Source organism: Conger conger, chromosome 16, assembly GCF_963514075.1.
Source record: "Conger conger chromosome 16, fConCon1.1, whole genome shotgun sequence".
In the NCBI taxonomy this organism is placed as follows: Eukaryota; Metazoa; Chordata; class Actinopteri; order Anguilliformes; family Congridae; genus Conger; species Conger conger.
This window is the reverse complement of record NC_083775.1, coordinates 8,274,695-8,300,234: the sequence shown is the minus strand read 5'-3', so window position 1 is coordinate 8,300,234 and position 25,540 is coordinate 8,274,695. Positions and strand designations below refer to the sequence as shown.

The 25,540-nt window shown below is 38.0% G+C and overlaps 6 protein-coding genes across 6 annotated transcripts; all 6 read right to left on the bottom strand.

Annotated features, from left to right (window-relative positions):
• Positions 1–424: 424 nt before the first annotated feature.
• Positions 425–2,110, bottom strand: LOC133114347 (interferon a3-like). Its single transcript, XM_061223652.1, has 5 exons — positions 1,958–2,110; positions 1,670–1,744; positions 1,136–1,288; positions 868–954; positions 425–514 (listed from the first exon to the last, which is right to left on the bottom strand). Exons 1-5 carry the CDS (start codon positions 2,108–2,110, stop codon positions 425–427), a joined length of 558 nt encoding a protein of 185 aa, XP_061079636.1.
• A 2,619-nt stretch (positions 2,111–4,729) lies between these two features.
• LOC133114357 (interferon a3-like) lies at positions 4,730–6,420 on the bottom strand. Its single transcript, XM_061223663.1, has 5 exons — positions 6,268–6,420; positions 5,982–6,056; positions 5,444–5,596; positions 5,173–5,259; positions 4,730–4,819 (listed from the first exon to the last, which is right to left on the bottom strand). The coding sequence occupies exons 1-5, from the start codon at positions 6,418–6,420 to the stop codon at positions 4,730–4,732; spliced, it is 558 nt and encodes a 185-aa protein (XP_061079647.1).
• A 2,763-nt stretch (positions 6,421–9,183) lies between these two features.
• LOC133115049 (interferon a3-like) lies at positions 9,184–10,896 on the bottom strand. The gene is made up of 5 exons (XM_061224759.1): positions 10,744–10,896; positions 10,456–10,530; positions 9,912–10,064; positions 9,644–9,730; positions 9,184–9,294 (listed from the first exon to the last, which is right to left on the bottom strand). Exons 1-5 carry the CDS (start codon positions 10,894–10,896, stop codon positions 9,184–9,186), a joined length of 579 nt encoding a protein of 192 aa, XP_061080743.1.
• A 3,404-nt stretch (positions 10,897–14,300) lies between these two features.
• LOC133114365 (interferon a3-like) lies at positions 14,301–15,947 on the bottom strand. The gene is made up of 5 exons (XM_061223670.1): positions 15,795–15,947; positions 15,514–15,581; positions 15,019–15,178; positions 14,748–14,834; positions 14,301–14,390 (listed from the first exon to the last, which is right to left on the bottom strand). The coding sequence occupies exons 1-5, from the start codon at positions 15,945–15,947 to the stop codon at positions 14,301–14,303; spliced, it is 558 nt and encodes a 185-aa protein (XP_061079654.1).
• Positions 15,948–18,501: 2,554 nt separating this feature from the next.
• LOC133115048 (interferon a3-like) lies at positions 18,502–20,338 on the bottom strand. The gene is made up of 5 exons (XM_061224758.1): positions 20,294–20,338; positions 19,730–19,804; positions 19,184–19,336; positions 18,949–19,035; positions 18,502–18,591 (listed from the first exon to the last, which is right to left on the bottom strand). The coding sequence occupies exons 1-5, from the start codon at positions 20,336–20,338 to the stop codon at positions 18,502–18,504; spliced, it is 450 nt and encodes a 149-aa protein (XP_061080742.1).
• A 2,374-nt stretch (positions 20,339–22,712) lies between these two features.
• LOC133114358 (interferon a3-like) lies at positions 22,713–24,389 on the bottom strand. Its single transcript, XM_061223664.1, has 5 exons — positions 24,237–24,389; positions 23,949–24,023; positions 23,403–23,555; positions 23,151–23,237; positions 22,713–22,802 (listed from the first exon to the last, which is right to left on the bottom strand). The coding sequence occupies exons 1-5, from the start codon at positions 24,387–24,389 to the stop codon at positions 22,713–22,715; spliced, it is 558 nt and encodes a 185-aa protein (XP_061079648.1).
• Between the last annotated feature and the right edge of the window lie 1,151 nt (positions 24,390–25,540).

Sequence of the window (25,540 nt, the reverse complement as noted above, 5' to 3'; positions counted from 1 at the left end):
AAACATTTTATTAAATTGCATAAACATTTCAAAAACACTTTTGTGTTCTTGTTAGTATTACATTCACAATATCAGGCTTTGTTTGCTTTTTTCTTTCAGTACCATAAAAAATTGGTGCATGTTTAAAGTAAGATATCGCCATAAATAAGTCCCTATTCATAAATAAATAGATAATAAATTAAAACATGTTAATAAATAAGTACACATGTATAAATAAATAGAAAATTAAGTTAAAACATTTGTATAAATAAGTCCACATTAATAAATAAATAGAAATTTCATGATTACATATATTTGATGCAACACAGGATATGTTTAACAGTTATACCGAAACGCGCAATCCTTTTTGCACCTATGTTGCAGTGCTGGGAGTGTCCATTGGTTCTTTTACGCTTTCTGTAAATCAATGTTTTTGCCTCCAGGACTATTTTTCCATGCTGGCCAGGATATCAAGTCTTCGTAAATGTGTGAGGACTTCGGCTCTGACTGCCTCCCAATCATCAGTGCTGTAGTTCTGCGAACAAAAGAACGTGTTCATTCAGACTAACATATTTGATCATGTTTAATTGGGCCTACATCTGTTACATAGGGAGTGAGCAGAATCTGTGTTCACCCCATAAAACCATGTATCTGCATCAGGGTCACGATAGAAACCTGGAACTGGCATCATGGAACAGTGTAAACTATAAGTTTTGTACACAACAGAAAATTCCAGTTTTAAATGCATATGTTTAGTCAGGGAACTGGCAACATGGCAATCTTATCAAGCAATGAATCAACAAAAAAATAAATGAGCAATCCAGTTAATATTGAGTGCAAATTGTTGGTTTAATGTTATTGAAAACGGATTTGTATCGTCATTCTTACCTTGCTTTCCAGGAGCATTCTCTTGAAATATGTTTTTATTTTCTTAAACGAACTTGCGTGAGATCCCCGGGACTTGAGTGTCCTTATCTGTGCAGCCAAAAAAATATATATATATACATATATACATATAAAAATCAGGAAAACCTGTTGAGTCAGTTATTTGAATGTTTAATTGACAACTCTACATAATTTACGCCGATTATCAGCGGTACTCTTTATCGTGTCCTGTTGGCCTATTCTGAAAAGTAGATGTAAAGTTTTGACTTACGCATTGTTTCAGCTCCGAGGCCTGACGATCGAGATTGAGTTGGAACATCTGAAAGTTTTTTTTGTCCCAAGTAACAGCGTCACATTTGCCATTAATAAAGAGCTCTTTTATATTGTTTATGACTTCGTGGATGAAAAATACGCGTTCTTCAGCCTGTACAGGAGAAATCGTGTTGGCATTTAGTTCAATGTGAGATTCAGGAATATTGCTATTTAAACGTAATTCTGACCGTGTCCTTCTCAGATCATCAGTTTTTTTTTATACATTTTTACTTGGAACTAAAAAGGATACATGTTTAAATGCAATCTATTTCGTAAATTCGTCCACATTTTAAAATAAATAGAAATGAAAATGTTATGAATGCATAAATTAGGCCTATATACAGAAACATGTCATGTAATGTCAGTGCTGGACATGGCATGACAGATTGAAAAGCCCTCATGAGAAATTCGCACAGGATTCAGAATAGTTTGAGGCAGACATACAAAACAGATTTTAAAAAGTGAATATAATCATATAATCTTAAAACAATACCTGCATATTTTCAGTATGTTCGTATAGCCTGTTCAGGATTTGAGCACTGGTTTTTCGTTGTGTATTTCCATCGCCCTTCAGAAGAAAACATGTGTAATTTCAGAAACAGCAATGGGACATTACAATAAAGGCTGAGAGGATAATATGTTTACATGTTAACACTCCCCCCGAAAAAAGGTCCATGAACACAGGACAATATTCCCAAAATAAGGTTCCTCTTGTCGAGAAGTTTTGTCTAATGTCTTGATATTGTAAGTCTGTCATGAATAATTTTTAATCGATACTTACCATCTGTTCAAGCAGTTGTATGGAGTGATAGCTGATCACTTTGAAATTGCTTTGAGAGCCTTTTTCTCGAGGCTGCATCCAGGTGCACCCTTGAGCAAAGCTCCAGCTCAAGAGCGTCAGAGTGCAGTACATCCCAACGGCCTTTAGGTGCATTATTGTGCTTTCGTTTAGGGAAACCAACGGCGGCGCCGAGCGAAGTGGAGTTGCTTTGTGTTTGAGCGAAGATCCGAGCCGAACCGAGGCGATACGATAATAATCCAGGTAAGCGATCTGTGTCTTGCTTGCTCCTCTCGAGTCTTGATGTTTTCTGAGCCCTTATTCCACATCGCGCCGGTTAATAAACGGCCTCCATGAGTGATGTTCAAAAAGTGAAATTGCAGCAGGTAGAAGTTCCCTGGCGGTTTCAGGTCTTGATTACCTGGTATTTCGCTTTTACGGTATGAATGGGATTTGATAACCTTTACAGTCGGACGAAAGATCGGACGACATTTGTCCTGACTTTGGAGTTTCTAAAGCGTCATTAAAATGTTGTTTTTTCTGACCATTTTATTGATTACAAGTAAACTGCGGTAAGAGTAGCAGCAGACATTGCTCATTAGATCTGGCGTTTTTTTTTTTTTTATTTACCTCCCGCGCAAACTATTGGCGACATGAATATTTTTGGAAAAAATAAATAAATATGTTTATATTTTTCATGGGGTGGTGTGCCACACTATATATGATATACGTTTGAGATCAGACATATACTGTAGGTTCAGTAAGCAATTCAGTAACTTTTGGAATTTATTTCTCAATTGAATTAAATTCGAAATGACAGGACATGACTTTCAGTTCATCACTTCAGGAATCTCTGTCCTCATCAGACATGTGCTTGACTGTATCTGCATTTTTCCATGATAGACAAGTAACTGTTTTCAAGCATTGTAAAAACTTTATTTACAAACATTGTTGCTGTTGTGATGGGAATGACACCATATATGGGACAGGTATATTTTGTATCAAAATAAATTAACTGGTGTATTTATGGTACATTTAGTAGTAAATGTAATGAAAAGAAAAGAAAGGATATAAAAGTACCCACTGACCTGCAGGGTCGCCTCTGAGCCCAAATGTAACAAAAGTCCTGATAACTGAAGCTCTGCCTTAAGAGATCTACACAAAGAAGATGAAAGACATGGGAAGGGTTGAGTGAAATAGTATACTTGCTTGATTTATATACTTAAGACATTTGGCTTTGTGATTCAAAGATTAATATGAGACAAAGTTACATGCAACCAGCCTTGATAATCAGCTGTTTTTTCCAATTATGTTTCGATCTGGTAATTGTGGTTTCCGGGGAAGGCCTTGATTTAATCCTGGTGTTCATGACACTGTTCTTGAAATAATCCTGAAATATGGGGACATTATAATCCTTTAATATGGGGACATTATAATCATTGAGTTTGGGGACATTATAATCCTGGAATATGGGGACAGCCTATGTCATCACAGGTCTACCGCCATGTTTAACTGTGGGCCACAGGCGTTGTTGGCAGGCAGTTTATGATGGCTTCCTCCCACTTTCTCCAAACAACCAAATTCAACTTTTGTTTTCTTTCAGGCAGAGCCAGGTAAGATCATCCTTTGTCACAATTTGGAATTTCTGGTTGAATTCCTGATGGAATTCCTTGGGTGCTCCTTGGGAATTTCCTCAGCATGCAGCCATTCATATTATCGTGCCGAGTTGTGGTGGAATGCTACGTCGAAGAGGGGATGTGCTCTCCTGTAGTCCGGTGTGGAACTTTTGAGGGGTCTCTAAGGATCATGTGTATGATGTGTTTACATAATACCTGAAGGCCTTTCAATTATATCTTTCTGGTTTATGGTTACAATGGCTGTTAAATGCATCAGCTCAGGTGAATATGTGAAAAGCTTGAGCAAAGATTAAAATATGTGGGGGGGTTCTAGTCCCCCTAACAGACACCTGGGACAACAGGTGAGTTAAATCTCTGGCCAGTTGCTGGCATTAATCAGTCAGTGGCAGACACCTGGGACAGCAGGTGAGTTAAATCTCTGGCCAGTTGCTGGCATTAATCAGTCAGTGGCAGCAGCCTTGTTACCAGCAGTATTACTGGCCTTGAGGCCCACATTTGAGCATCCCTGCTGTACAGGGTTACCTGTCGACATCACCAGTGACATCATTAGCAGTGACATCACAGCACTGAGAGTAAAGACTTGGCTATATACACTACATGGAGGGCCCCAGAACAGACTTAACATTTTTGTGCGACAAAACCACAACCCTGAAATACATGCAAATTGTGACATCTTCATAAAATGTAAAACAGCGAGAATTCTCAGAATAGAAACATTTTATTAAATTGCATAAATATTTCAAAAATAACACTTTTGTGTTCTTGTTAGTATTATATTCACAATATCAGGCCTGGTTTGCTTTTTTCTTTCAGTACCATTAAAAATTGGTGCATGTTTAAAGTAAGACATCTACATAAATAAGTTCATATTTATATATAAATAGAAAATAAATTAAAACATGTAAATAAATAAGTACACATGTATAAATACATAGAAAATTAAGTTAAAACATTTGTATAAATAAGTCTACATTCATAAATAAATAGAAATTTCATGAATACATATATTTGATGCAACACAGGATATGTTTAACAGTTATACAGAAAAGCGCAATCCTTTTTGCGCCTATGTTGCAGTGCTGGGAGTGTCCATTGGTTCTTTTACGCTTTCTGTAAATCAATGTCTTTGCCTCCAGGACTATTTTTCCATGCTGGCCAGGATATCAAGTCTTCGTAAATGTGTGAGGACTTCGGCTCTGACTGCCTCCCAGTCATCAGTGCTGTAGTTCTGCGAACAAAAGAACGTGTTCATTCAGACTAACATATGTGATCATGTTTAATTGGGCCTACATCTTTAACATAGGGATTGAGCAGTATCTGTGTTCACCCCATAAAACCATGTATCTGCATCAGGGTCTAGATAGAAACCTGGAACTGGCATCATGGAACAGTGTGAACTATAAGTTTTGTACACGACAGAAAATTCCAGTTTTAAATGCATATGTTTAGTCAGGGAACTGGCAACATGGCAATCTTATCAAGCAATGAATCAACAAACAAATAAATGAGCAATCCAGTTAATATTGAGTGCAAATTGTTGGTTTAATGTTATTGAAAACGGATTTGTATCGTCATTCTTACCTTGCTTTCCAGGAGCATTTTCTTGAAATATATTTTTATTTTCTTAAACGAACTTGCGTGAGATGCCCGGGACTTGAGTATCCTTATCTGTGCAGACAAAACAAATATATATGTATATATATGTACATATACAAATCAGGAATACCTGTTGAGTCACTGTTATTTGAATGTTTAATTGACAACTATATATAATTTACGCCGATTATCAGCGGTCCTCTTTATCGTGTCCTTTAGGCCTATTCTGAAAAGAAGATGTAAAGTTTTGACTTACGCATTGTTTCAGCTCCGAGGCCTGACGATCGAGGTTCAGTTGGAACATCTGAAACTTTTTTTTGTCCCAAGTAACAGTGTCACATTTGCCATTGATAAAGAGCTCTTTTATATTGTTTATGACTTCGTGGATGAAGAAGACGCGTTCTTCAGCCTGTACAGGACAAATGGTGTTGGCATTTAGTTCAATGTGAGATTCGGGAATATTGGTATTTAAACGTAATTCTGAGCTTGTGCTTCTCAGATCATCAGTTTTTTTAATACATTTTTATGTTACTTAAAACTAAAAAGGATACATGTTTAAATGAAATCAATTTCGTAAATACGTCCACATTTTAAAATAAATAGAAATTAAAATGTTATGAATGCATAAATTAGGCCAATATACAGAAACATGTCATGTAATGTCAGTGCTGGACCTGGCATGACAGATTGAAAAGCCCTCATGAGAATTTCGCACAGGATTCAGAATTGTTTGATGCAGACATACAAAAGAGATTTTAAAAAGTGAATATAATCATATAATCTTAAAACAATACCTGCATATTTTCAGCATGTTCGTAGAGCCTGTTCAGGATTTGAGCACTGGTTTTTCGTTGTGTATTTAAATCGCCCTTCAGAAGAAAACGTATAATTTCAGAAACAGCAATGGCACATTACAATTATGGGCGAGAAGATAATATGTTTACATGTTAACACTCCCCCCGAAAAAAGGTCCATGAACACAGGACAATATTCCCAAAATGTGGTTCGTCTTGTCGAGAAGTTTTGTCTAATGTCTTGATATTGTAAGTCTGTCATGAATAATTTTTAATCGATACTTACCATCTGTTCAAGCAGTTGTATGGAGTGATAGCTGACCACTTTGAAATTGCTTTGAGAGCCTTTTTCTCGAGGCTGCATCCAGGTGCACCCTTGAGCAAAGCTCCAGCTCAAGAGCGTCAGAGTGCAGTACATCCAAACGGCCTTTAGGTGCATTATTGTGCTTTCGTTCAGGGAAACCAACGGCGGCGCCGAGCGAAGTGGAGTTGCTTTGTGTTTGAGCGAAGATCCGAGCCGAACCGAGGCGATACGATAATAATCCAGGTAAGCGATCTGTGTCTTGCTCGCTCCTCTCGAGTCTTGATGTTTTCTGAGCCCTTCTTCCACATCGCGCCGGTTGATAAACAGACTCCATGAATGATGTTCAAAAAGTGAAATTGCAGCAGGTAGAAGTTCCCTAGAGGTTTCAGGTCTTGCATACCTTGTTTTCGCTTTGAAGGTATGAATGGAATTTGATAACCTATACAGCCGGACCCCTGGGAAAACCACTTCTCCTTACGTTAGTGTTTCTAACGCGTCATTAATTACGTTTTTTTTTCTTGGCATTCAATAGAAACAATTAAACTGTTGTAGGAGTAGCCGCAGAAATTGCTCATTAGATCTGGCGTTTTCATGGGCTTCAAAAATTTGTTTTAAAAGGATAATAAGAATTACACGGAGATGAGTATATGAATTATTACTATTATTATCATTTTCATTATCATTATCATTATTCTGTAGAATCTGGGCCAGATCCGTGGTGTGCTGCTCCCTCCCTCTGTAATCTCACGATGATAACAATACATTTGATAATAGTTTTACTTCGAAATGGAAATTGATTACCTACAATGCCTCGTTAACGGGACAAGCTTGGCTCTCGTCGTGTATGTGTAAATATTCTGGACATTGGAAGCTTTAACTCTCTTTGCCTCTTTCAGTAAGTTCAGTCATTCATTTTTGATTTGATATAGTCAAAACAACTTTCATAAAAATGTCTACGCAATCTTCATTTAACGTTTTCTAAAAATAGATCTGTTAATGTGTAGCCCCGTGAGAATTGCACGGGCTCAACTTCCGTGACGTCCCGTGAAGTCCCGTAAAGAATTACTTTGAAGGCCAAGCTTGTCATGTATTAAAATGGTCACCAAGGGGCAGTCGTTTCACGCAATGGATTGACTGGTGGAAATAACGCAAAATCTGTCAAGAGAGCACAACCTTTTGGGAAAAGAACTGTTGGCATTTGTGTACTCTCAGTATGAATTTGTCCCGTTTAATGTATTTATGCACTTTTTCAACGACTGCATACTTGCTACTGAAATTTTCTCAGCCATTCAGAATTAAGTGAAAGTACCCACTGACCAGCAGGGTCGCCTCTGAGCCCGAACGTAACAAATGCCCTGATAACTGAAGCTCTGCCTCAAGAGATCTACATAGAGAAGATGAAAGACATGGGAAGGGTTGAGTGAAATAGTATACTTGCTTGATTTATATACTTAAGACATTTGGATTTGTGATTCAAAGATGAATATGAGACAAAATTACAGACAACCAGCCTTGAGAATCAGCTGTTTTTTCCAATTATGTTTCGATCTGGTAATTGTGGTTTCCGGGGAAGGCTTTGATTTAATCCTGGTGTTCATGACACTGTTCTTGAAATAATCCTGGAATATGGGGACATTATAATCATTGAGTTTGGGGACATTATAATCCTGGAATATGGGGACAGCCTATGCCATCACAGGTCTACCACCATGTTTAGCCGTTAGCCACAGGCGTTGTGGGCTGGCAGTTTATGATGGCTTCCTCCCACTTTCTCCAAACAACGAAATTCAACTTTTGTTTTCTTTCAGGCAGAGCCAGGTAAGATCATCCTTTGTCACAATTTGGAATTTCTGGTTGAATTCCTGATGGAATTCCTTGGGTGCTTTCTAGGAATTTCCTCAGCATGCAGACATTCATAGTATCGTGCCGAGTTGTGGTGGAATGCTACGTCGAAGAGAGGATGTGCTCTCCTGTAGTCCGGTGTGGACCTTTTGAGGAGTCCCTCAGGTTCATGTGTATGATGCGTTTCCATAATACCTGTAGGCCTTTAAATGGTTATATCTTTCCGGTTCATGGTTACAATGGCTGTTAAATGCATCAGCTCAGGTGAATATGTGAAAAGCTTGAGCAAAGATTAAAATATGTGGGGGGGTTCTAGTCCCTCTAACAGACACCTGGGACAATAGGTGAGTTAAATCTCTGGCCAGTTGCTGGCATTAATCAGTCAGTGGCAGCAGCCTTGTTACCAGCAGTATTACTGGCCTTGAGGCCCACATTTGAGCATCCCTGCTGTACAGGGTTACCTGTCGACATCACCAGTGACATCATTAGCAGTGACATCACAGCACTGAGAGTAAAGACTTGGCTATATACACTACATGGAGAGCCCCAGAACAGACTTAACATTTTTGTGCGACAATACCACAACCCTGAAATACATGCAAATTGTAACATCTTCACAAAATGTAAAACAGCGAGAAATCTCAGAATATAAACATTTTATTAAATTGCATAAACATTTCAAAAATAACACTTCTGTTTTCTTGTTAGTATTACATTCACAATATCAGGCCCTGTTTGCTTTTTTTTTTCAGTACCATTAAAAATAAGTTCATGTTTAAAGTAAGACATCTACATAAATAAGTCCATATTGATAAATAAATAGAAAATAAATTAAAACATGTAAATAAATAAGTACACTTGTATAAATACATAGAAAATTAAGTTAAAACATTTGTATAAATAAGTCCACATTCATAAATAAATAGAAATTTCATGAATACATATATTTGATGCAACACAGGATATGTTTAACAGTTATACAGAAACGCGCAATCCTTTTTGCGCCTATGTTGCAGTGCTGGGAGTGTCCATTGGTTCTTTTACGCTTTCTGTAAATCAATGTCTTTGCCTCCAGGACTCTTTTTCCATGCTGGCCAGGATATCAAGTCTTCGTAAATGTGTGAGGACTTCGGCTCTGACTGCCTCCCAGTCATCAGTGCTGTAGTTCTGCGAACAAAAGAACGTGTTCATTCAGACTAACATATGTGATCATGTTTAATTGGGCCTACATCTGTAACATAGGGAGTGAGCAGTATCTGTGTTCACCCCATAAAACCATGTATCTGCATCAGGGTCTAGATAGAAACCTGGAGCATCATGGAACAGTGTGAACTATAAGTTTTGTACACAACAGAAAATTCCAGTTTTAAATGCATATGTTTAGTCAGGGAACTGGCAACATGGCAATCTTATCAAGCAATGAATCAACAAACAAATAAATGAGCAATCCAGTTAATATTGAGTGCAAATTGTTGGTTTAATGTTATTGAAAACGGATTTGTATCGTCATTCTTACCTTGCTTTCCAGGAGCATTCTCTTGAAATATGTTTTTATTTTCTTAAACGAACTTGCGTGAGATCCCCGGGACTTGAGTGTCCTTATCTGTGCAGCCAAAAAAACAAATATATATATATATACATATAAAAATCAGGAAAACCTGTTGAGTCACTGTTATTTGAATTTTTAATTGAAAAGTATACATAATTTACGCCGATTATGAGCGATACTCTTTATCGTGTCCGGTAGGCCTATTCTGAAAAGTAGATGTAAAGTTTTGACTTACGCATTGTTTCAGCTCCGAAGCCTGACGATCGAGGTTGAGTTGGAACATCTGAAAGTTTTTTTGGTCCCAAGTAACAGTGTCACATTTGCCATTAATAAAGAGCTCTTTTATATGGTTTATGACTTCGTGGATGAAGAAGACGCGTTCTTCAGCCTGTACAGGAGAAATCGTGTTGGCATTTAGTTCAATGTGAGATTCGGGAATATTGCTATTTAAACGTGATTCTGAGCGTAGGCTTTTCAGATCATCAGTTTTTTTTTCCGTTTTCATGTTACGTAAAACTAAAAAAGACACATGTGGAAATGAAATCAATTTCGTAAATACGTCCACTTTTTTGAATAAATAGAAATTCAAATGTCATGAATGCTTAAATTAGGCCTGTGTACAGAAACATGTCATGTAATGTCAGTGTTGGACATGGCATGACAGATGTGCTCTTCAAAAGCCGTCAGGAGAAATTCGAACCGGATTCAGAATAGTTTGATGCAAACATACAAAAGAGATTTAAAAAAGTGAATATAATCATATAATCTTAAAACAATACCTGCATATTTTCAGAATGTTCGTAGAGCCTGTTCAGGACTTGAGCACTGGTTTTTCGTTGTGTATTTCCATCGCCCTTCAGAAGAAAACATGTGTAATCTCAGAAACAGCAATGGGACATTACAATTATGGGCGAGAAGATAATATGTTTACATGTTAACACTCCGCCCGAAAAAAGGTCCGTGAACACAGGACAATATGAAAAAAATAAGGTTCCTCTTGTCGAGAAGTTTTGTCTAATGTCTTGATATTGTAAGTCTGTCATGAATAATTTTTAATCGATACTTACCATCTGTTCAAGCAGTTGTATGGAGTGATAGCTGATCACTTTGAAATTGCTTTGAGAGCCTTTTTCTCGAGGCTGCATCCAGGTGCACCCTTGAGCAAAGCTCCAGCTCAAGAGCGTCAGAGTGCAGTACATCCCAACGGCCTTTAGGTGCATTATTGTGCTTTCGTTTAGGGAAACCAACGGCGGCGAGCGAAGTGGAGTTGCTTTGTGTTTGAGCGAAGATCCGATCCGAACCGAGGCGATACGATAATAATCCAGGTAAGCGATCTGTGTCTTGCTTGCTCCTCTCGAGTATTGATGTTTTCTGAGCCCTTCTTCCACAACGCGCCGGTTGATAAACGGCCTCCATGAGTGATGTTCAAAAAGTGAAATTGCAGCAGGTAGAAGTTCCCTGGCGGTTTCAGGTCTTGATTACCTGGTATTTCGCTTTTACGCTATGAATGGGATTTGATAACCTATACAGTCGGACGAAAGATCGGACGTCTTGAAAACCATTTGTCCTGACTTTGCAGTTTCTAAAGCGTCATTAATATGTTGTTTTTTCTGACCATTTTATTGGTTACAAGTAAACTGCGGTAAGAGTAGCAGCAGACATTGCTCATTAGATCTGGCGTTTTTTTAAATTTTATTTACCTCCCGCGCAAACTATTGGCGACATGAATATTTTTGGAAAAAATAAATCAATATGTTTATATTTTTTATGGGGTGGTGTGCCACACTATATATGTTATACGTATGAGATCAGACATATACTGTAGGTTCAGTAAGCAATTCAGTAACTTTTGGAATTTATTTCTCAATTGAATTAAATTCGAAATGATAGGACATGACTTTCAGTTCATCACTTCAGGAATCTCTGTCCTCATCAGACATGTGCTTGACTGTATCTGCATTTTTCCATGATATACAAGTAACTGTTTTCAAGCATTGTAAAAACTTTATTTACAAACATTGTTGCTGTTGTGATGGGAATGACACCATATATGGGACAGGTATATTTTGTATCAAAATAAATTAACTGGTGTATTTATGGTACATTTTGTAGTAAATGTAATGAAAAGAAAAGAAAGGATATAAAAGTACCCACTGACCAGCCGGCCCAAATGTAACAAAAGTCCTGATAACTGAAGCTCTGCCTTAAGAGATCTACACAAAGAAGATGAAAGACATGGGAAGGGTTGAGTGAAATAGTATGCTTGCTTGATTTATATACTTAAGACATTTGGATTTGTGATTCAAAGATTAATATGAGACAAAATTACAGACAACCAGCCTTGAGAATCAGCTGTTTTTTCCAATTATGTTTCGATCTGGTAATTGTGGTTTCCGGGGAAGGCTTTGATTTAATCCTGGTGTTCATGACACTGTTCTTGAAATAATCCTGAAATATGGGGACATTATAATCCTGAAATATGGGGACATTATAATCATTGAGTTTGGGGACATTAGAATCCTGGAATATGGGGTCAGCCTATGCCATCACAGGCCTACCACCATGTTCAGCCGTTAGCCACAGGCGTTGTGGGCTGGCAGTTTATGATGGCTTCCTCCCACTTTCTCCAAACAACCAAATTCAACTTTTGTTTTCTTTCAGGCAAAGCCAGGTAAGATCATCCTTTGTCACAATTTGGAATTTCTGGTTGAATTCCTGATGGAATTCTTTGGGTGTTACCTGGGAATTTCCTCAGCATGCAGCCATTCATTGTATCGTGCCGAGTTGTGGTGGAATGCTACGTCGAAGAGGGGATGTGCTCTCCTGTAGTCCGGTGTGGACCTTTTGAGGGGTCTCTAAGGTTCATGTGTATGATGTGTTTGCATAATACCTGTAGGCCTTTAAATGGTTATATCTTTCTGGTTTATGGTTACAATGGCTGTTAAATGCATCAGCTCAGGTGAATATGTGAAAAGCTTGAGAAAAGATTAAAATATGTGGGGGGGGTTCTAGTCCCCCTAACAGACACCTGGGACAACAGGTGAGTTAAATCTCTGGCCAGTTGCTGGCATTAATCAGTCAGTGCTAGACACCTGGGACAGCAGGTGAGTTAAATCTCTGGCCAGTTGCTGGCATTAATCAGTCAGTGGCAGCAGCCTTGTTACCAGCAGTACTACTGGCCTTGAGGCCCACATTTGAGCATCCCTGCTGTACAGGGTTACCTGTCGACATCACCAGTGACATCATTAGCAGTGACATCACAGCACTGAGAGTAAAGACTTGGCTATATACACTACATGGAGGGCCCCAGAACAGACTTAAAATTTTTGTGCGACAAAACCACAACCCTGAAATACATGCAAATTGTGACATCTTCATAAAATGTAAAACAGCGAGAAATCTCAGAAAATAAACATTTTATTAAATTGCATAAACATTTCAAAAATAACACTTCCACCCCCCGGTCCCCGAAAATGTTGTCAGTGGATCTAAAGTATGATTTACACTTTGCTCTTTTGTAAGATATAAAAATGTGACGATATATGAAGGCGGAAAACAGGCAAGGTGTGTTTTGGTTTTTAAAAGTCTGAAGTATGTACTTAATGGAAAGCACCTCGTCCGCCAACATTTCTGCTTTCTCTGGAGCCCATACAGTCAGTGAGCTGTGGACTGCAAACCCCAGTAGACTGCACTTCCCCCACTGACCAGAGGGGTCGCCTGTGAGCCCTAAAGTAACGAATGCCCTGATAACTGAAGCTCTGGTGTCATGGATAATGCTGAAGTCAGTGATGCGTTATTGAACAGCGGTTATACTCAAATCTATGTCTCGGAATTTCTGCTGGATTTCATTCTTCCCCTCTAACCAGGGCTGATTTACACCTGGGACAACAGGTGAATTATATCTCTGGCCAGTTGCTGGCATTAATCAGTCAGTGGCAGCAGCCTTGTTACCAGCAGTACTACTGGCCTTGAGGCCCACATTTGAGCATCCCTGCTGTACAGAGTAACCTGTCAACATCACCAGTGACATCATTAGCAGTGACATCACAGCACTGAGAGTTAGAGACTTGGCTATATACACTATATGGAGGGCCCCAGAACAGACTTAACATTTTTGTGCGACAAAACCACAACCCTGAAATACATGCAAATTGTGACATCTTCACAAAATGTAAAACAGCGAGAATTCTCAGAATATAAACATTTTATTTAATTGCATAAACATTTCAAAAATAACACTATTGTGTTTTTGTTAGTATTACATTCACAATATAAGACTTTGTTTGCTTTTTTCTTTCAGTACCATTAAAAATAGGTGCATGTTAAAGTAAGACATCTACATAAATAAGTCCATATTTATAAATAAATAGAAAATAAATTAAAACATGTTAATAAATAAGTACACATGTATAAATACAGAGAAAATTAAGTTAAAACATTTGTATAAATAAGTCCACATTCATAAATAAATAGAAATTTCATGAATACATATATTTGATGCAACACAGGATATGTTTAACAGTTATACAGAAACGCGCAATCCTTTTTGCGCCTATGTTGCAGTGCTGGGAGTGTCCATTGGTTCTTTTACGCTTTCTGTAAAACAATGTCTTTGCCTCCAGGACTATTTTTCCATGCTGGCCAGGATATCAAGTCTTCGTAAATGTGTGAGGACTTCGGCTCTGACTGCCTCCCAGTCATCAGTGCTGTAGTTCTGCGAACAAAAGAACGTGTTCATTCAGACTAACATATGTGATCATGTTTAATTGGGTCTACATCTGTAACATAGGGATTGAGCAGTATCTGTGTTCACCCCATAAAACCATGTATCTGCATCAGGGTCACGATAGAAACCTGGAACTGGCATCATGGAACAGTGTAAACTATAAGTTTTGTACACAACAGAAAATTCCAGTTTTAAATGCATATGTTTAGTCAGGGAACTGGCAACATGGCAATCTTATCAAGCAATGAATCAATAAACAAACAAATGAATGAGCAATCCAGTTACTATTGAGTGCAAATTGTTGGTTTAATGTTATTGAAAACGGATTTGTATCGTCATTCTTACCTTGCTTTCCAGGAGCATTTTCTTGAAATATATTTTTATTTTCTTAAACGAACTTGCGTGAGATGCCCGGGACTTGAGTATCCTTATCTGTGCCGACAAAACAAATATATATGTATATATATGTACATATACAAATCAGGACAACCTGTTGAGTCACTGTTATTTGAATGTTTAATTGACATCTATACATAATTTACGCCGATTATCAGCGGTACTCTTTATCGTGTCCTTTAGGCCTATTCTGAAAAGAAGATGTAAAGTTTTGACTTACGCATTGTTTCAGCTCCGAGGCCTGGCGATCGAGGTTGAGTTGGAACATCTGAAAGTTTTTTTGGTCCCAAGTAACAGTGTCACATTTGCCATTAATAAAGAGCTCTTTTATATTGTTTATGACTTCCTGTATGAAGAAGACGCGTTCTTCAGCCTGTAAAGAACAAATGGTGTTGGCATTTAGTTTAATGTGAGATTCGGGAATATTGCTATTTAAACGTGATTCTGAGCGTGTGCTTCTCAGATCATCAGTTTTTTATACATTTTTATGTTACTTAGAACTAAAAAAGATACATGTTGAAATGAAATCAATTTCGTAAATACGTCCACATTTTTGAATGAATAGAAATTCAAATGTTATGAATGCATAAATTAGGCCTATACACAGAAACATGTCATGTAATGTCAGTGCTGGACATGGCATGACAGATTGAAAAGCCCTCATGAGAAATTCGCACAGGATTCAGAATAGTTTGAGGCAGACATAGAAAAGAGATTTTCAGCATGTTCGTATAGCCTGTTCAGGATTTGAGCACTGGTTTTTCGTTGTGTATTTCCATCGCCCTTCAGAAGAAAACATGTGTAATTTCAGAAACAGCAATGGGACATTACAATTATGGGCGAGAAGATAATATGTTTACATGTTAACACTCCCCCCGAAAAAAGGTCCATGAACACAGGACAATATTCCCAAAATAAGGTTCCTCTTGTCGAGAAGTTTTGTCTAATGTCTTGATATTGTAAGTCTGTCATGAATAATTTTTAATCGATACTTACCATCTGTTCAAGCAGTTGTATGGAGTGATAGCTGACCACTTTGAAATTGCTTTGAGAGCCTTTTTCTCGAGGCTGCATCCAGGTGCACCCTTGAGCAAAGCTCCGGCTAAAGAGGGTCAGAGTGCAGTACATCCCAACGGCCTTTAGGTGCATTATTGTGCTTTCGTTTAGGGAAACCAACGGCGGCGCCGAGTGAAGTGGAGTTGCTTTGTGTTTGAGCGAAGATCCGAGCCGAACCGAGGCGATACGATAATAATCCAGGTAAGCGTCTGTGTCTTGCTTGCTCCTATCGAGTCTTGATGTTTTCTGAGCCCTTCTTCCACATCGCGCCGGTTGATAAACGGCCTCCATGAGTGATGTTCAGAAAGTGAAATTGCAGCAGGTAGAAGTTCCCTGGTGGTTTCAGGTCTTGATTACCTGTTTTTCGCTTTTAAGGTATGAATGGAATGTGATAACCTATACAGCCGCACGAAAGATCGGACGTCTTGAAAACCATTTGTCCTGACGTTGGAGTTTCTAAAGCGTCATTAATATGTTGTTTTTTCTGACTGTTTTATTGATTACAAGTAAACTGCGGTAAGAGTAGCAGCAGAAATGGCTAATTAGATCTGGCGTTTTGTTGTTTTATTTACCTCCCACGCAAACTATTGGCGACATTCATATTTTTGAAAAAAATAAATGAATATGTTTGTTTTTTATGGGGTGGTGTGTCACACTATATACAATGTACGTATGAGATCAGACATATACTGTAGGTTCAGTAAGCAATTCAGTAACTTTTGGAATTTATTTCTCAATTGAATTAAATTCGGAATGACAGGACATGACTTTCAGGTCATCACTTCAGGAATCTCTGCCCTCATCAGACATGACTTGACTTGATCTGCATTTTTCCATGATAGACAAGTAACTTTTTTCAAGCATTGAAAAAACTTAATTTACAAACATTGTTGCTGTTGTGATGGGAATGACACCATATATGGGACAGGTATATTTTGTATCAAAATTAATTAACTTGTGTATTCATGGTACATTTTGTAGTAAATGTAAAGAAAAGAAAAGAAAGGATATAAAAGTACCCACTGACCAGCGGGGTTGCCTCTGAGCCCAAACGTAACGAATGTCCTGATAACTGAAGCTCTGTCTTATTTCAGGAAATGTACACAAAGAAGATTCAATATATGGGAACGGTTGAGTGAAATAGTATGCTTGCTTGATTAATATACTTATGACATTTGTATTTGTCGTTCAAAGATGAATATGAGACAAAAGTACAGACAACCAGCCTTGAGAATCAGCAGTTTTTTCGAGTTATGTTTCGATATGGTAATTGTGGTTTCCGGGGAAGGCTTTGATTTAATCCTGGTGTTCATGACATTGTTCTTGAAATAATCCTGGAATATTTGGACATTATAATCCTGAAATATGGGGACATTATAATCATTGAGTTTGGGGACATTAGAATCCTGGAATATGGGGACAGCCTATGCCATCACAGGTCTACCGCCTTGTTTAACCGTGGGCCACAGGCGTTGTGGGCTGACAGTTTATGATGGCTTCCTCCCACTTTCTCCAAACAACCAAATTCAACTTTTGTTTTCTTTCAGGCAAAGCCAGGTAAGATCATCCTTTGTCACAATTTGGAATTTCTGGTTGAATGCCTGATGGAATTCCTTGGGTGCTCCCTGGGAATTTCCTCAGCATGCAGGCATTCATATTATCGTGCCGAGTTGTGGTGGAATGCTACGTCGAAGAGAGGATGTGCTCTCCTGTAGTCCGGTGTGGATCTTTTGAGGGGTCTCTCAGGTTCATGTGTATGATGTGTTTCCATAATACCTGTAGGCCTTTAAATGGTTATATCTTTCTGGTTTATGGTTACAATGGCTGTTAAATGCATCAGCTCAGGTGAATATGTGAAAAGCTTGAGCTTTGTGAGGGGGTTCTAGTCCCCCTAACAGACACCTGGGACAACAGGTGAGTTAAATCTCTGGCCAGTTGCTGGCATTAATCAGTCAGTGGCAGCAGCCTTGTTACCAGCAGTATTACTGGCCTTGAGGCCCACATTTGAGCATCCCTGCTGTACAGGGTTACCTGTCGACATCACCAGTGACATCATTAGCAGTGACATCACAGCACTGAGAGTAAAGACTTGGCTATATACACTACATGGAGAGCCGCAGAACAGACTGAAAATTTTTGTGCGACAATACCACAACCCTTAAATACATGCAAATTGTAACATCTTCACAAAATGTAAAACAGCGAGAAATCTCAGAATATAAACATTTTATTAAATTGCATAAACATTTCAAAAATAACACTTCTGTTTTCTTGTTAGTATTACATTCACAATATCAGGCTTTCTTTGCTTTTTTCTTTCAGTACCATTAAAAATAGGTGCATGTTTAAAGTAAGACATCTACACAAATAAGTTCATATTCATAAATAAATAGAAAATAAATTAAAACATGTAAATAAATAAGTACACATGTATAAATACATAAAAAATTAAGTTAAAACATTTGTATAAATAAGTCCACATTCATAAATAAATAGAAATTTCATGAATACATATATTTGATGCAACACAGGATATGTTTAACAGTTATACAGAAACGCGCAATCCTTTTTGCGCCTATGTTGCAGTGCTGGGAGTGTCCATTGGTTCTTTTACGCTTTCTGTAAATCAATGTCTTTTCCTCCAGGACTATTTTTTCATGCTGGCCAGGATATCAAGTCTTTGTAAATGTGTGAGGACTTCGGCTCTGACTGCCTCCCAGTCATCAGTGCTGTAGTTCTGCGAACAAAAGAACGTGTTCATTCAGACTAACATATGTGATCATGTTTAATTGGGCCTACATCTGTAACATAGGGATTGAGCAGTATCTGTGTTCACCCCATAAAACCATGTATCTGCATCAGGGTCTAGATAGAAACCTGGAACTGGCATCATGGAACAGTGTGAACTATAAGTTTTGTACACAACAGAAAATTCCAGTTCTAAATGCATATGTTTAGTCAGGGAACTGGCAACATGGCCATCTTATCAAGCAATGAATTAATAAACAAACAAATGAATGAGCAATCCAGTTAATATTGAGTGCAAATTGTTGGTTTAATGTTATTGAAAACGGATTTGTATCGTCATTCTTACCTTGCTTTCCAGGAGCATTCTCTTGAAATATGTTTTTATTTTCTTAAACGAACTTCCGTGAGATGCCCGGGACTTGAGTATCCTGATCTGTGCAGACAAAAAAAATGACCTGATGAGTCACTGTAATTTAAATGTTTAATTGACAACTATACATAATTTACGCCGATTATCAGCGGTACTCTTTATCGTGTCCTTTAGGCCTATTCTGAAAAGAAGATGTAAAGTTTTGACTTACGCATTGTTTCAGCTCCGAAGCCTGACGATCGAGGTTGAGTTGGAACATCTGAAAGTTTTTTTGGTCCCAAGTAACAGTGTCACATTTGCCATTAATAAAGAGCTCTTTTATATTGTTTATGACTTCGTGGATGAAGAAGACGCGTTCTTCAGCCTGTACAGGAGAAATCGTGTTGGCATTTAGTTCATTGTGAGGTTCGGGAATATCGCTATTTAAACGTGATTCTGACCGTGTGGTTTTCAGATCATCAGTTTTTTCCCCCATTTTCATGTTACTTAGAACAAAAAAAAAGATACATGTTGAAATGAAATCAATTTCGTAAATACGTCCACATTTTTGAATAAATAGAAATTAAAATGTTATGAATGCATAAATTAGGCCTGTACACAGAAACATGTCCTGTAATGTCAGTGTTGGATATGGCATGACAGATGTGCTCTTGAAAAGCCGTCAGGAAAAATTCTAACCGGATTCTGAATAGTTTGATGCAAACATACAAAAGAGATTTAAAAAAGTGAATATAATCATATAATCTTAAAACAATACCTGCATATTTTCAGCATGTTCGTAGAGCCTGTTCAGGACTTGAGCACTGGTTTTTCGTTGTGTATTTCCATCGCCCTTCAGAAGAAAACATGTGTAATCTCAGAAACAGCAATGGGACATTACAATTATGGGCGAGAAGATACTATGTTTATGTGTTAACACTCCCCCCGGAAAAAGGTCAATGAACACAGGACAATATGAAAAAAATAAGGTTCCTCTTGTCGAGAAGTTTTGTCTAATGTCTTGATATTGTAAGTGTCATGAATAATTTTTAATCGATACCATCTGTTCAAGCAGTTGTATGGAGTGATAGCTGATCACTTTGAAATTGCTTTGAGAGCCTTTTTCTCGAGCCTGCATCCAGGTGCACCCTTGAGAAAAAGCTACAGCTCAAGAGTGTCAGAGTGCAGTACATCCCAACGGCCTTTAGGTGCATCATTGTGCTTTCGTTTAGGGAAACCAACGGCGGCGCCGAGCGAAGTGGAGTTGCTTTGTGTTTGAGCGAAGATCTGAGCCGAACCGAGGCGATACGATAATAATCCAGGTAAGCGATCTGTGTCTTGCTTGCTCCTCTCGAGTCTTGATGTTTTCTGAGCCCTTCTTCCACATCGCGCCGGTTGATTAACGGCCTCCATGAGTGATGTTCAGAAAGTGAAATTGCAGCAGGTAGAAGTTCCCTGGCGGTTTCAGGTCATGATTACCTGTTTTTCGCTTTTAAGGTATGAATGGAATGTGATAACCTATACAGCCGGACGAAAGATCGGACGTCTTGAAAACCATTGGTCCTGACTTTGGAGTTTCTAAAGCGTCATTAATATGTTGTTTTTTCTGACTATTTTATTGATTACAACTAAACTGCGGTAAGAGTAGCAGCAGAAATGGCTAATTAGATCTGGCGTTTTTTTTGTTTTATTTACCTCCCATGGAAACTATTGGCGACATTAATATTTTTGAAAAAAATAAATGAATATGTTTATGTTTTTTATGGGGTGGTGTGCCACAATATTTACGATATACGTATGAGATCAGACATATACTGTAGGATCAGTAAGCAATTCAGTAACTTTTGGAATTCATTTCTCAATTGAATTAAATTCGAAATGACAGGACATGACTTTCAGGTCATCACTTCAGGAATCTCTCTCCTCATCAGACATGTGCTTGACTGTATCTGCATTTTTCCATGATAGACAAGTAACTTTTTTCAAGCATTGTAAAAACTTTATTTACAAACATTGTTGCTGTTGTGATGGGAATGACACCATATATGGGACAGGTATATTTTGTATCAAAATAAATTAACTGGTGTATTTATGGTACATTTTGTAGTAAATGTAATGAAAAGAAAAGGAAGGATATAAAAGTACCCACTGACCAGCAGGGTCGCCTATGAGCTCAAATGTAACAAAAGTCCTGATAACTGAAGCTCTGCCTCAAGAGATCTACACAAAGAAGATGAAAGACATGGGAAGGGTTGAGTGAAATAGTATGCTTGCTTGATTTATATACTTAAGACATTTGGATTTGTGATTCAAAGATTAATATGAGACAAAATTACGGACAACCAGCCTTGAGAATCAGCTGTTTTTTCCAGTTATGTTTCGATCTGGTAATTGTGGTTTCCGGGGAAGGCCTTGATTTAATCCTGGTGTTCAAGACACTGTTCTTGAAATAATCCTGAAATATGGGGACATTATAATCCTTAAATATGGGGACATTATAATCATTGAGTTTGGGGACATTATAATCCGGGAATATGGGGACAGCCTATGCCATCACTGGTCTACCGCCATGTTTAACCGTGGGCCACAGGCGTTGTGGGCTGGCAGTTTATGATGGCTTCCTCCCACTTTCTCCAAACAACCAAATTCAACTTTTATTTTCTTTCAGGCAAAGCCAGGTAAGATCATCCTTTGTCACAATTTGGAATTTCTGGTTGAATTCCTGATGGAATTCCTTGGGTGCTCCTTGGGAATTTCCTCAGCATGCAGCCATTCATATTATCGTGCCGTGTTGTGGTGGAATGCTACATCGAGGAGTCCGGTGTGGACCTTTTGAGGGGTCTCTAAGGTTTGTGTGTATGATGTGTTTACATGACACCTGTAGGCCTTTAAATGGTTATATCTTTCTGGTTTCTGGTTACAATGGCTGTTAAATGCATCAGCTCAGGTGAATATGTGAAAAGCTTGAGAAAAGATTAAAATATGTGGGGGGGTTCTAGTCCCCCTAACAGACACCTGGGACAACAGGTGAGTTTTAATCTCTGGCCAGTTGCTGGCATTAATCAGTCAGTGGCAGCAGCCTTGTTACCAGCAGTACTACTGGCCTTGAGGCCCACATTTGAGCATCCCTGCTGTACAGGGTTACCTGTCGACATCACCAGTGACATCATTAGCAGTGACATCACAGCACTGAGAGTAAAGACTTGGCTATATACACTACATGGAGGGCCCCAGAACAGACTTAACATTTTTGTGCGACAAAACCTCAACCCTGAAATACATGCAAATTGTGACATCTTCATAAAATGTAAAACAGCGAGAAATCTCAGACTATAAACATTTTATTAAATTGCATAAACATTTCAAAAATAACACTTCTGTTTTCTTGTTCGTATTACATTCACAATATCAGGCCTTGTTTCCTTTTTTCTTTCAGTACCATTAAAAATTGGTGCATGTTTAAAGTAAGACATCTACATGAATAAGTTCATATTTATAAATAAATAGAAAATGAATTAAAACATGTAAATAAATAAGTACACATGTATAAATACATAAAAAATTAAGTTAAAACATTTGTATAAATAAGTCCAGATTCATAAATAAATAGAAATTTCATGAATACATATATTAGATGCAACACAGGATATGTTTAACAGTTATACAGAAACGCGCAATCCTTTTTGCGCCTATGTTGCAGTGCTGGGAGTGTCCATTGGTTCTTTTACGCTTTCTGTAAATCAATGTCTTTGCCTCCAGGACTATTTTTCCAAGCTGGCCAGGATATCAAGTCTTCGTAAATGTGTGAGGACTTCGGCTCTGACTGCCTCCCAGTCATCAGTGCTGTAGTTCTGCAAACAAAATTACGTGTTCAATCAGAATAATATTTTTGATCATGTTTAATTGGGCCTACATCTGTAACATAGGGAGTGAGCAGTATCTGTGTTCACCCCATAATCTGCATCAGGGTCAAGATACAAACCTGGAACTGGCTTCATGGAACAGTGTAAACTATAAGTTTTGTACCCAACAGAAAATTCCAGTTTTAAACGGATATGTTTAGTCAGGGAACTGGCGACATGGCAATCTTATCAAGCAATGAATCAATAAGCAAACAAATAAATGAGCCATCCAGTTAATATTGAGTGCAAATTGTTGGTTTAATGTTATTGAAAACGGATTTGTATCGTCATTCTTACCTTGCTTTCCAGGAGCATTCTCTTGAAATATGTTTTTATTTTCTTAAACGAACTTGCGTGAGATGCCCGGGACTTCAGTATCCTGATCTGTGCAGACAAAAAAAAAAAAAACAAAAAAAAAAAGACCTGTTGAGTCACTGTAATTTAAATGTTTAATTGACAACTATACATAATTTACGCCGATTATCAGCGGTACTCTTTATCGTGTCCTTTAGGCCTATTCTGAAAAGAAGATGTAAAGTTTTGACTTACGCATTGTTTCAGCTCCGAAGCCTGACGATCGAGGTTGAGTTGGAACATCTGAAAGTTTTTTTTGTCCCAAGTAACAGTGTCACATTTGCCATTGATAAATTGCTCTTTTATATTGTTTATGACTTCGTGGATGAAGAAGACGCGTTCTTCAGCCTGTACAGGAGAAATCGTGTTTGCATTTAATTCAATGTGAGGTTCGGGAATATCGCTATTTAAACGTGATTCTGAGCGTGTGCTTCTCAGATCATCATTTCCCCCCCCCCCATTTTCCTGTTACTTAGAACTAAAAAAGATACATGTTTAAATGAAATCAATTTCGTAAATACGTCCACATTTTTCAATGAATAGAAATTCAAATGTTATGAATGCTTAAATTAGGCCTGTACACAGAAACATGTCATGTAATGTCAGTGTTGGACATGGCATGACAGATGTGCTCTTGAAAAGCCGTCAGGAAAAATTCTAACCGGATTCAGAATAGTTTGATGCAAACATACAAAAGAGATTTAAAAATGTTAATATAATCAAATAATCTTAAAACAATACCTGCATATTTTCAGAATGTTCGTAGAGCCTGTTCAGGACTTGAGCACTGGTTTTTCGTTGTGTATTTCCATCGCCCTTCAGAAGAAAACATGTGTTATCTCAGAAACAGCAATGGGACACTACAATTATGGGCGAGAAGATAATATGTTTACATGTTAACACTCCCCCCGAAAAAAGGTCCATGAACACAGGACAATATTCCCAAAATAAGGTTCCTCTTGTCGAGAAGTTTTGTCTAATGTCTTGATATTGTAAGTCTGTCTTGAATAATTTTTAATCGATACTTACCATCTGTTCAAGCAGTTGTATGGAGTGATAGCTGACCACTTTGAAATTGCTTTGAGAGCCTTTTTCTCGAGGCTGCATCCAGGTGCACCCTTGAGCAAAGCTCCAGCTCAAGAGCGTCAGAGTGCAGTACATCCAAACGACCTTTAGGTGCATTATTGTGCTTTCGTTTAGGGAAACCAACGGCGGCGCCGAGTGAAGTGGAGTTGCTTTGTGTTTGAGCGAAGATCCGAGGGGAACCGAGGCGATACGATAATAATCCAGGTAAGCGATCTGTGTCTTGCTTGCTCCTCTCGAGTCTTGATGTTTTCTGAGCCCTTCTTCCACATCGCGCCGGTTGATAAACGGCGTCCATGAATGATGTTCAAAAAGTGAAATTGCAGCAGGTAGAAGTTCCCTGGCGGTTTCAGGTCTTGATTACCTGTTTTTCGCTTTTAAGGTATGAATGGAATGTGATAACCTCTACAGCCGGACGAAAGATCGGACGTCTTGAAAACCATTTGTCCTGACGTTGGAGTTTCTAAAGCGTCATTAATTTGTTGTTTTTTCTGACTATTATATTGATTACAAGTAAACTGCGGTAAGAGCAGCAGCAGAAATGGCTTATTAGATCTGGCGATTTTTTATTTTATTTAGCCTACCTTCCACGCACACTATTGGCGACATTAATATTTTTGAAAAAAATAAATGAATATGTTTATGTTTTTTATGGGTTGGTGTGCCACACTATTTACGATATACGTATGAGATCAGACATATACTGTAGGTTCAGTAAGCAATTCAGTAACTTTTGGAATTTATTTCTCAATTGAATTAAATTCGAAATGACAGGACATGACTTTCAGGTCTTCACTTCAGGAATCTCTGTCCTCATCAGCCAAGTGCTTGACTGTATCTGCATTTGATAGACAAGTAAAGTTTTTCGAGAATCAAAAAAACTTAATTTACAAACATTGTTGCTGTTGTGATGGGAATAACACCATATATGGGACAGGTATATTTTGAATCAAAATAAATTAGCTGGTGTATTTATGGTACATTTTGTAGTAAATGTAATGAAAAGAAAAGGAAGGATATAAAAGTACCCACTGACCAGCAGGGTCGCCTCTGAGCCCAAACGTAACGAATATCCTGAGAACTGAAGCTCTGTCTTATTTCAGGAAATGTACACAAAGAAGATGAAATATATGGGAAGGGTTGAGTGAAATAGTATACTTGCTTGATTAATATACTTATGACATTTGAATTTGTCGTTTGAAGATGAATATGAGACAAAAGTATAGACAACCCGCCTTGAGAATCAGCAG

Excerpts from the sequence above, each read along its gene's own strand:
- LOC133114347 (XM_061223652.1), bottom strand. The coding sequence starts at position 2,110 with ATGCACCTAAAGGCCGTTGGGATGTACTGCACTCTGACGCTCTTGAGC. Across the intron at positions 1,745-1,957 it reads TACAACTGCTTGAACAGATG|GGCGATGGAAATACACAACG; the intron begins GTAAGTATCGAT and ends TTTCTTCTGAAG. Across the intron at positions 955-1,135 it reads CCTCGGAGCTGAAACAATGC|ATAAGGACACTCAAGTCCCG; the intron begins GTAAGTCAAAAC and ends TTGGCTGCACAG.
- LOC133114357 (XM_061223663.1), bottom strand. The coding sequence starts at position 6,420 with ATGCACCTAAAGGCCGTTTGGATGTACTGCACTCTGACGCTCTTGAGC. Across the intron at positions 6,057-6,267 it reads TACAACTGCTTGAACAGATG|GGCGATTTAAATACACAACG; the intron begins GTAAGTATCGAT and ends TTTCTTCTGAAG. Across the intron at positions 5,597-5,981 it reads AACATGCTGAAAATATGCAG|GCTGAAGAACGCGTCTTCTT; the intron begins GTATTGTTTTAA and ends TGTCCTGTACAG.
- LOC133115049 (XM_061224759.1), bottom strand. The coding sequence starts at position 10,896 with ATGCACCTAAAGGCCGTTGGGATGTACTGCACTCTGACGCTCTTGAGC. Across the intron at positions 10,531-10,743 it reads TACAACTGCTTGAACAGATG|GGCGATGGAAATACACAACG; the intron begins GTAAGTATCGAT and ends TTTCTTCTGAAG. Across the intron at positions 9,295-9,643 it reads GAATGCTCCTGGAAAGCAAG|AACTACAGCACTGATGACTG; the intron begins GTAAGAATGACG and ends TTTTGTTCGCAG.
- LOC133114365 (XM_061223670.1), bottom strand. The coding sequence starts at position 15,947 with ATGCACCTAAAGGCCGTTGGGATGTACTGCACTCTGACCCTCTTTAGC. Across the intron at positions 15,582-15,794 it reads TACAACTGCTTGAACAGATG|GGCGATGGAAATACACAACG; the intron begins GTAAGTATCGAT and ends TTTCTTCTGAAG. Across the intron at positions 14,391-14,747 it reads AAATGCTCCTGGAAAGCAAG|AACTACAGCACTGATGACTG; the intron begins GTAAGAATGACG and ends TTTTGTTCGCAG.
- LOC133115048 (XM_061224758.1), bottom strand. The coding sequence starts at position 20,338 with ATGTGGAAGAAGGGCTCAGAAAACATCAAGACTCGAGAGGAGCAA. Across the intron at positions 19,805-20,293 it reads TCAAGACTCGAGAGGAGCAA|GGCGATGGAAATACACAACG; the intron begins GCAAGACACAGA and ends TTTCTTCTGAAG. Across the intron at positions 19,036-19,183 it reads CTTCGGAGCTGAAACAATGC|ATCAGGATACTCAAGTCCCG; the intron begins GTAAGTCAAAAC and ends TTGTCTGCACAG.
- LOC133114358 (XM_061223664.1), bottom strand. The coding sequence starts at position 24,389 with ATGCACCTAAAGGTCGTTTGGATGTACTGCACTCTGACGCTCTTGAGC. Across the intron at positions 23,556-23,948 it reads AACATTCTGAAAATATGCAG|GCTGAAGAACGCGTCTTCTT; the intron begins GTATTGTTTTAA and ends TCTCCTGTACAG. Across the intron at positions 22,803-23,150 it reads GAATGCTCCTGGAAAGCAAG|AACTACAGCACTGATGACTG; the intron begins GTAAGAATGACG and ends TTTTGTTTGCAG.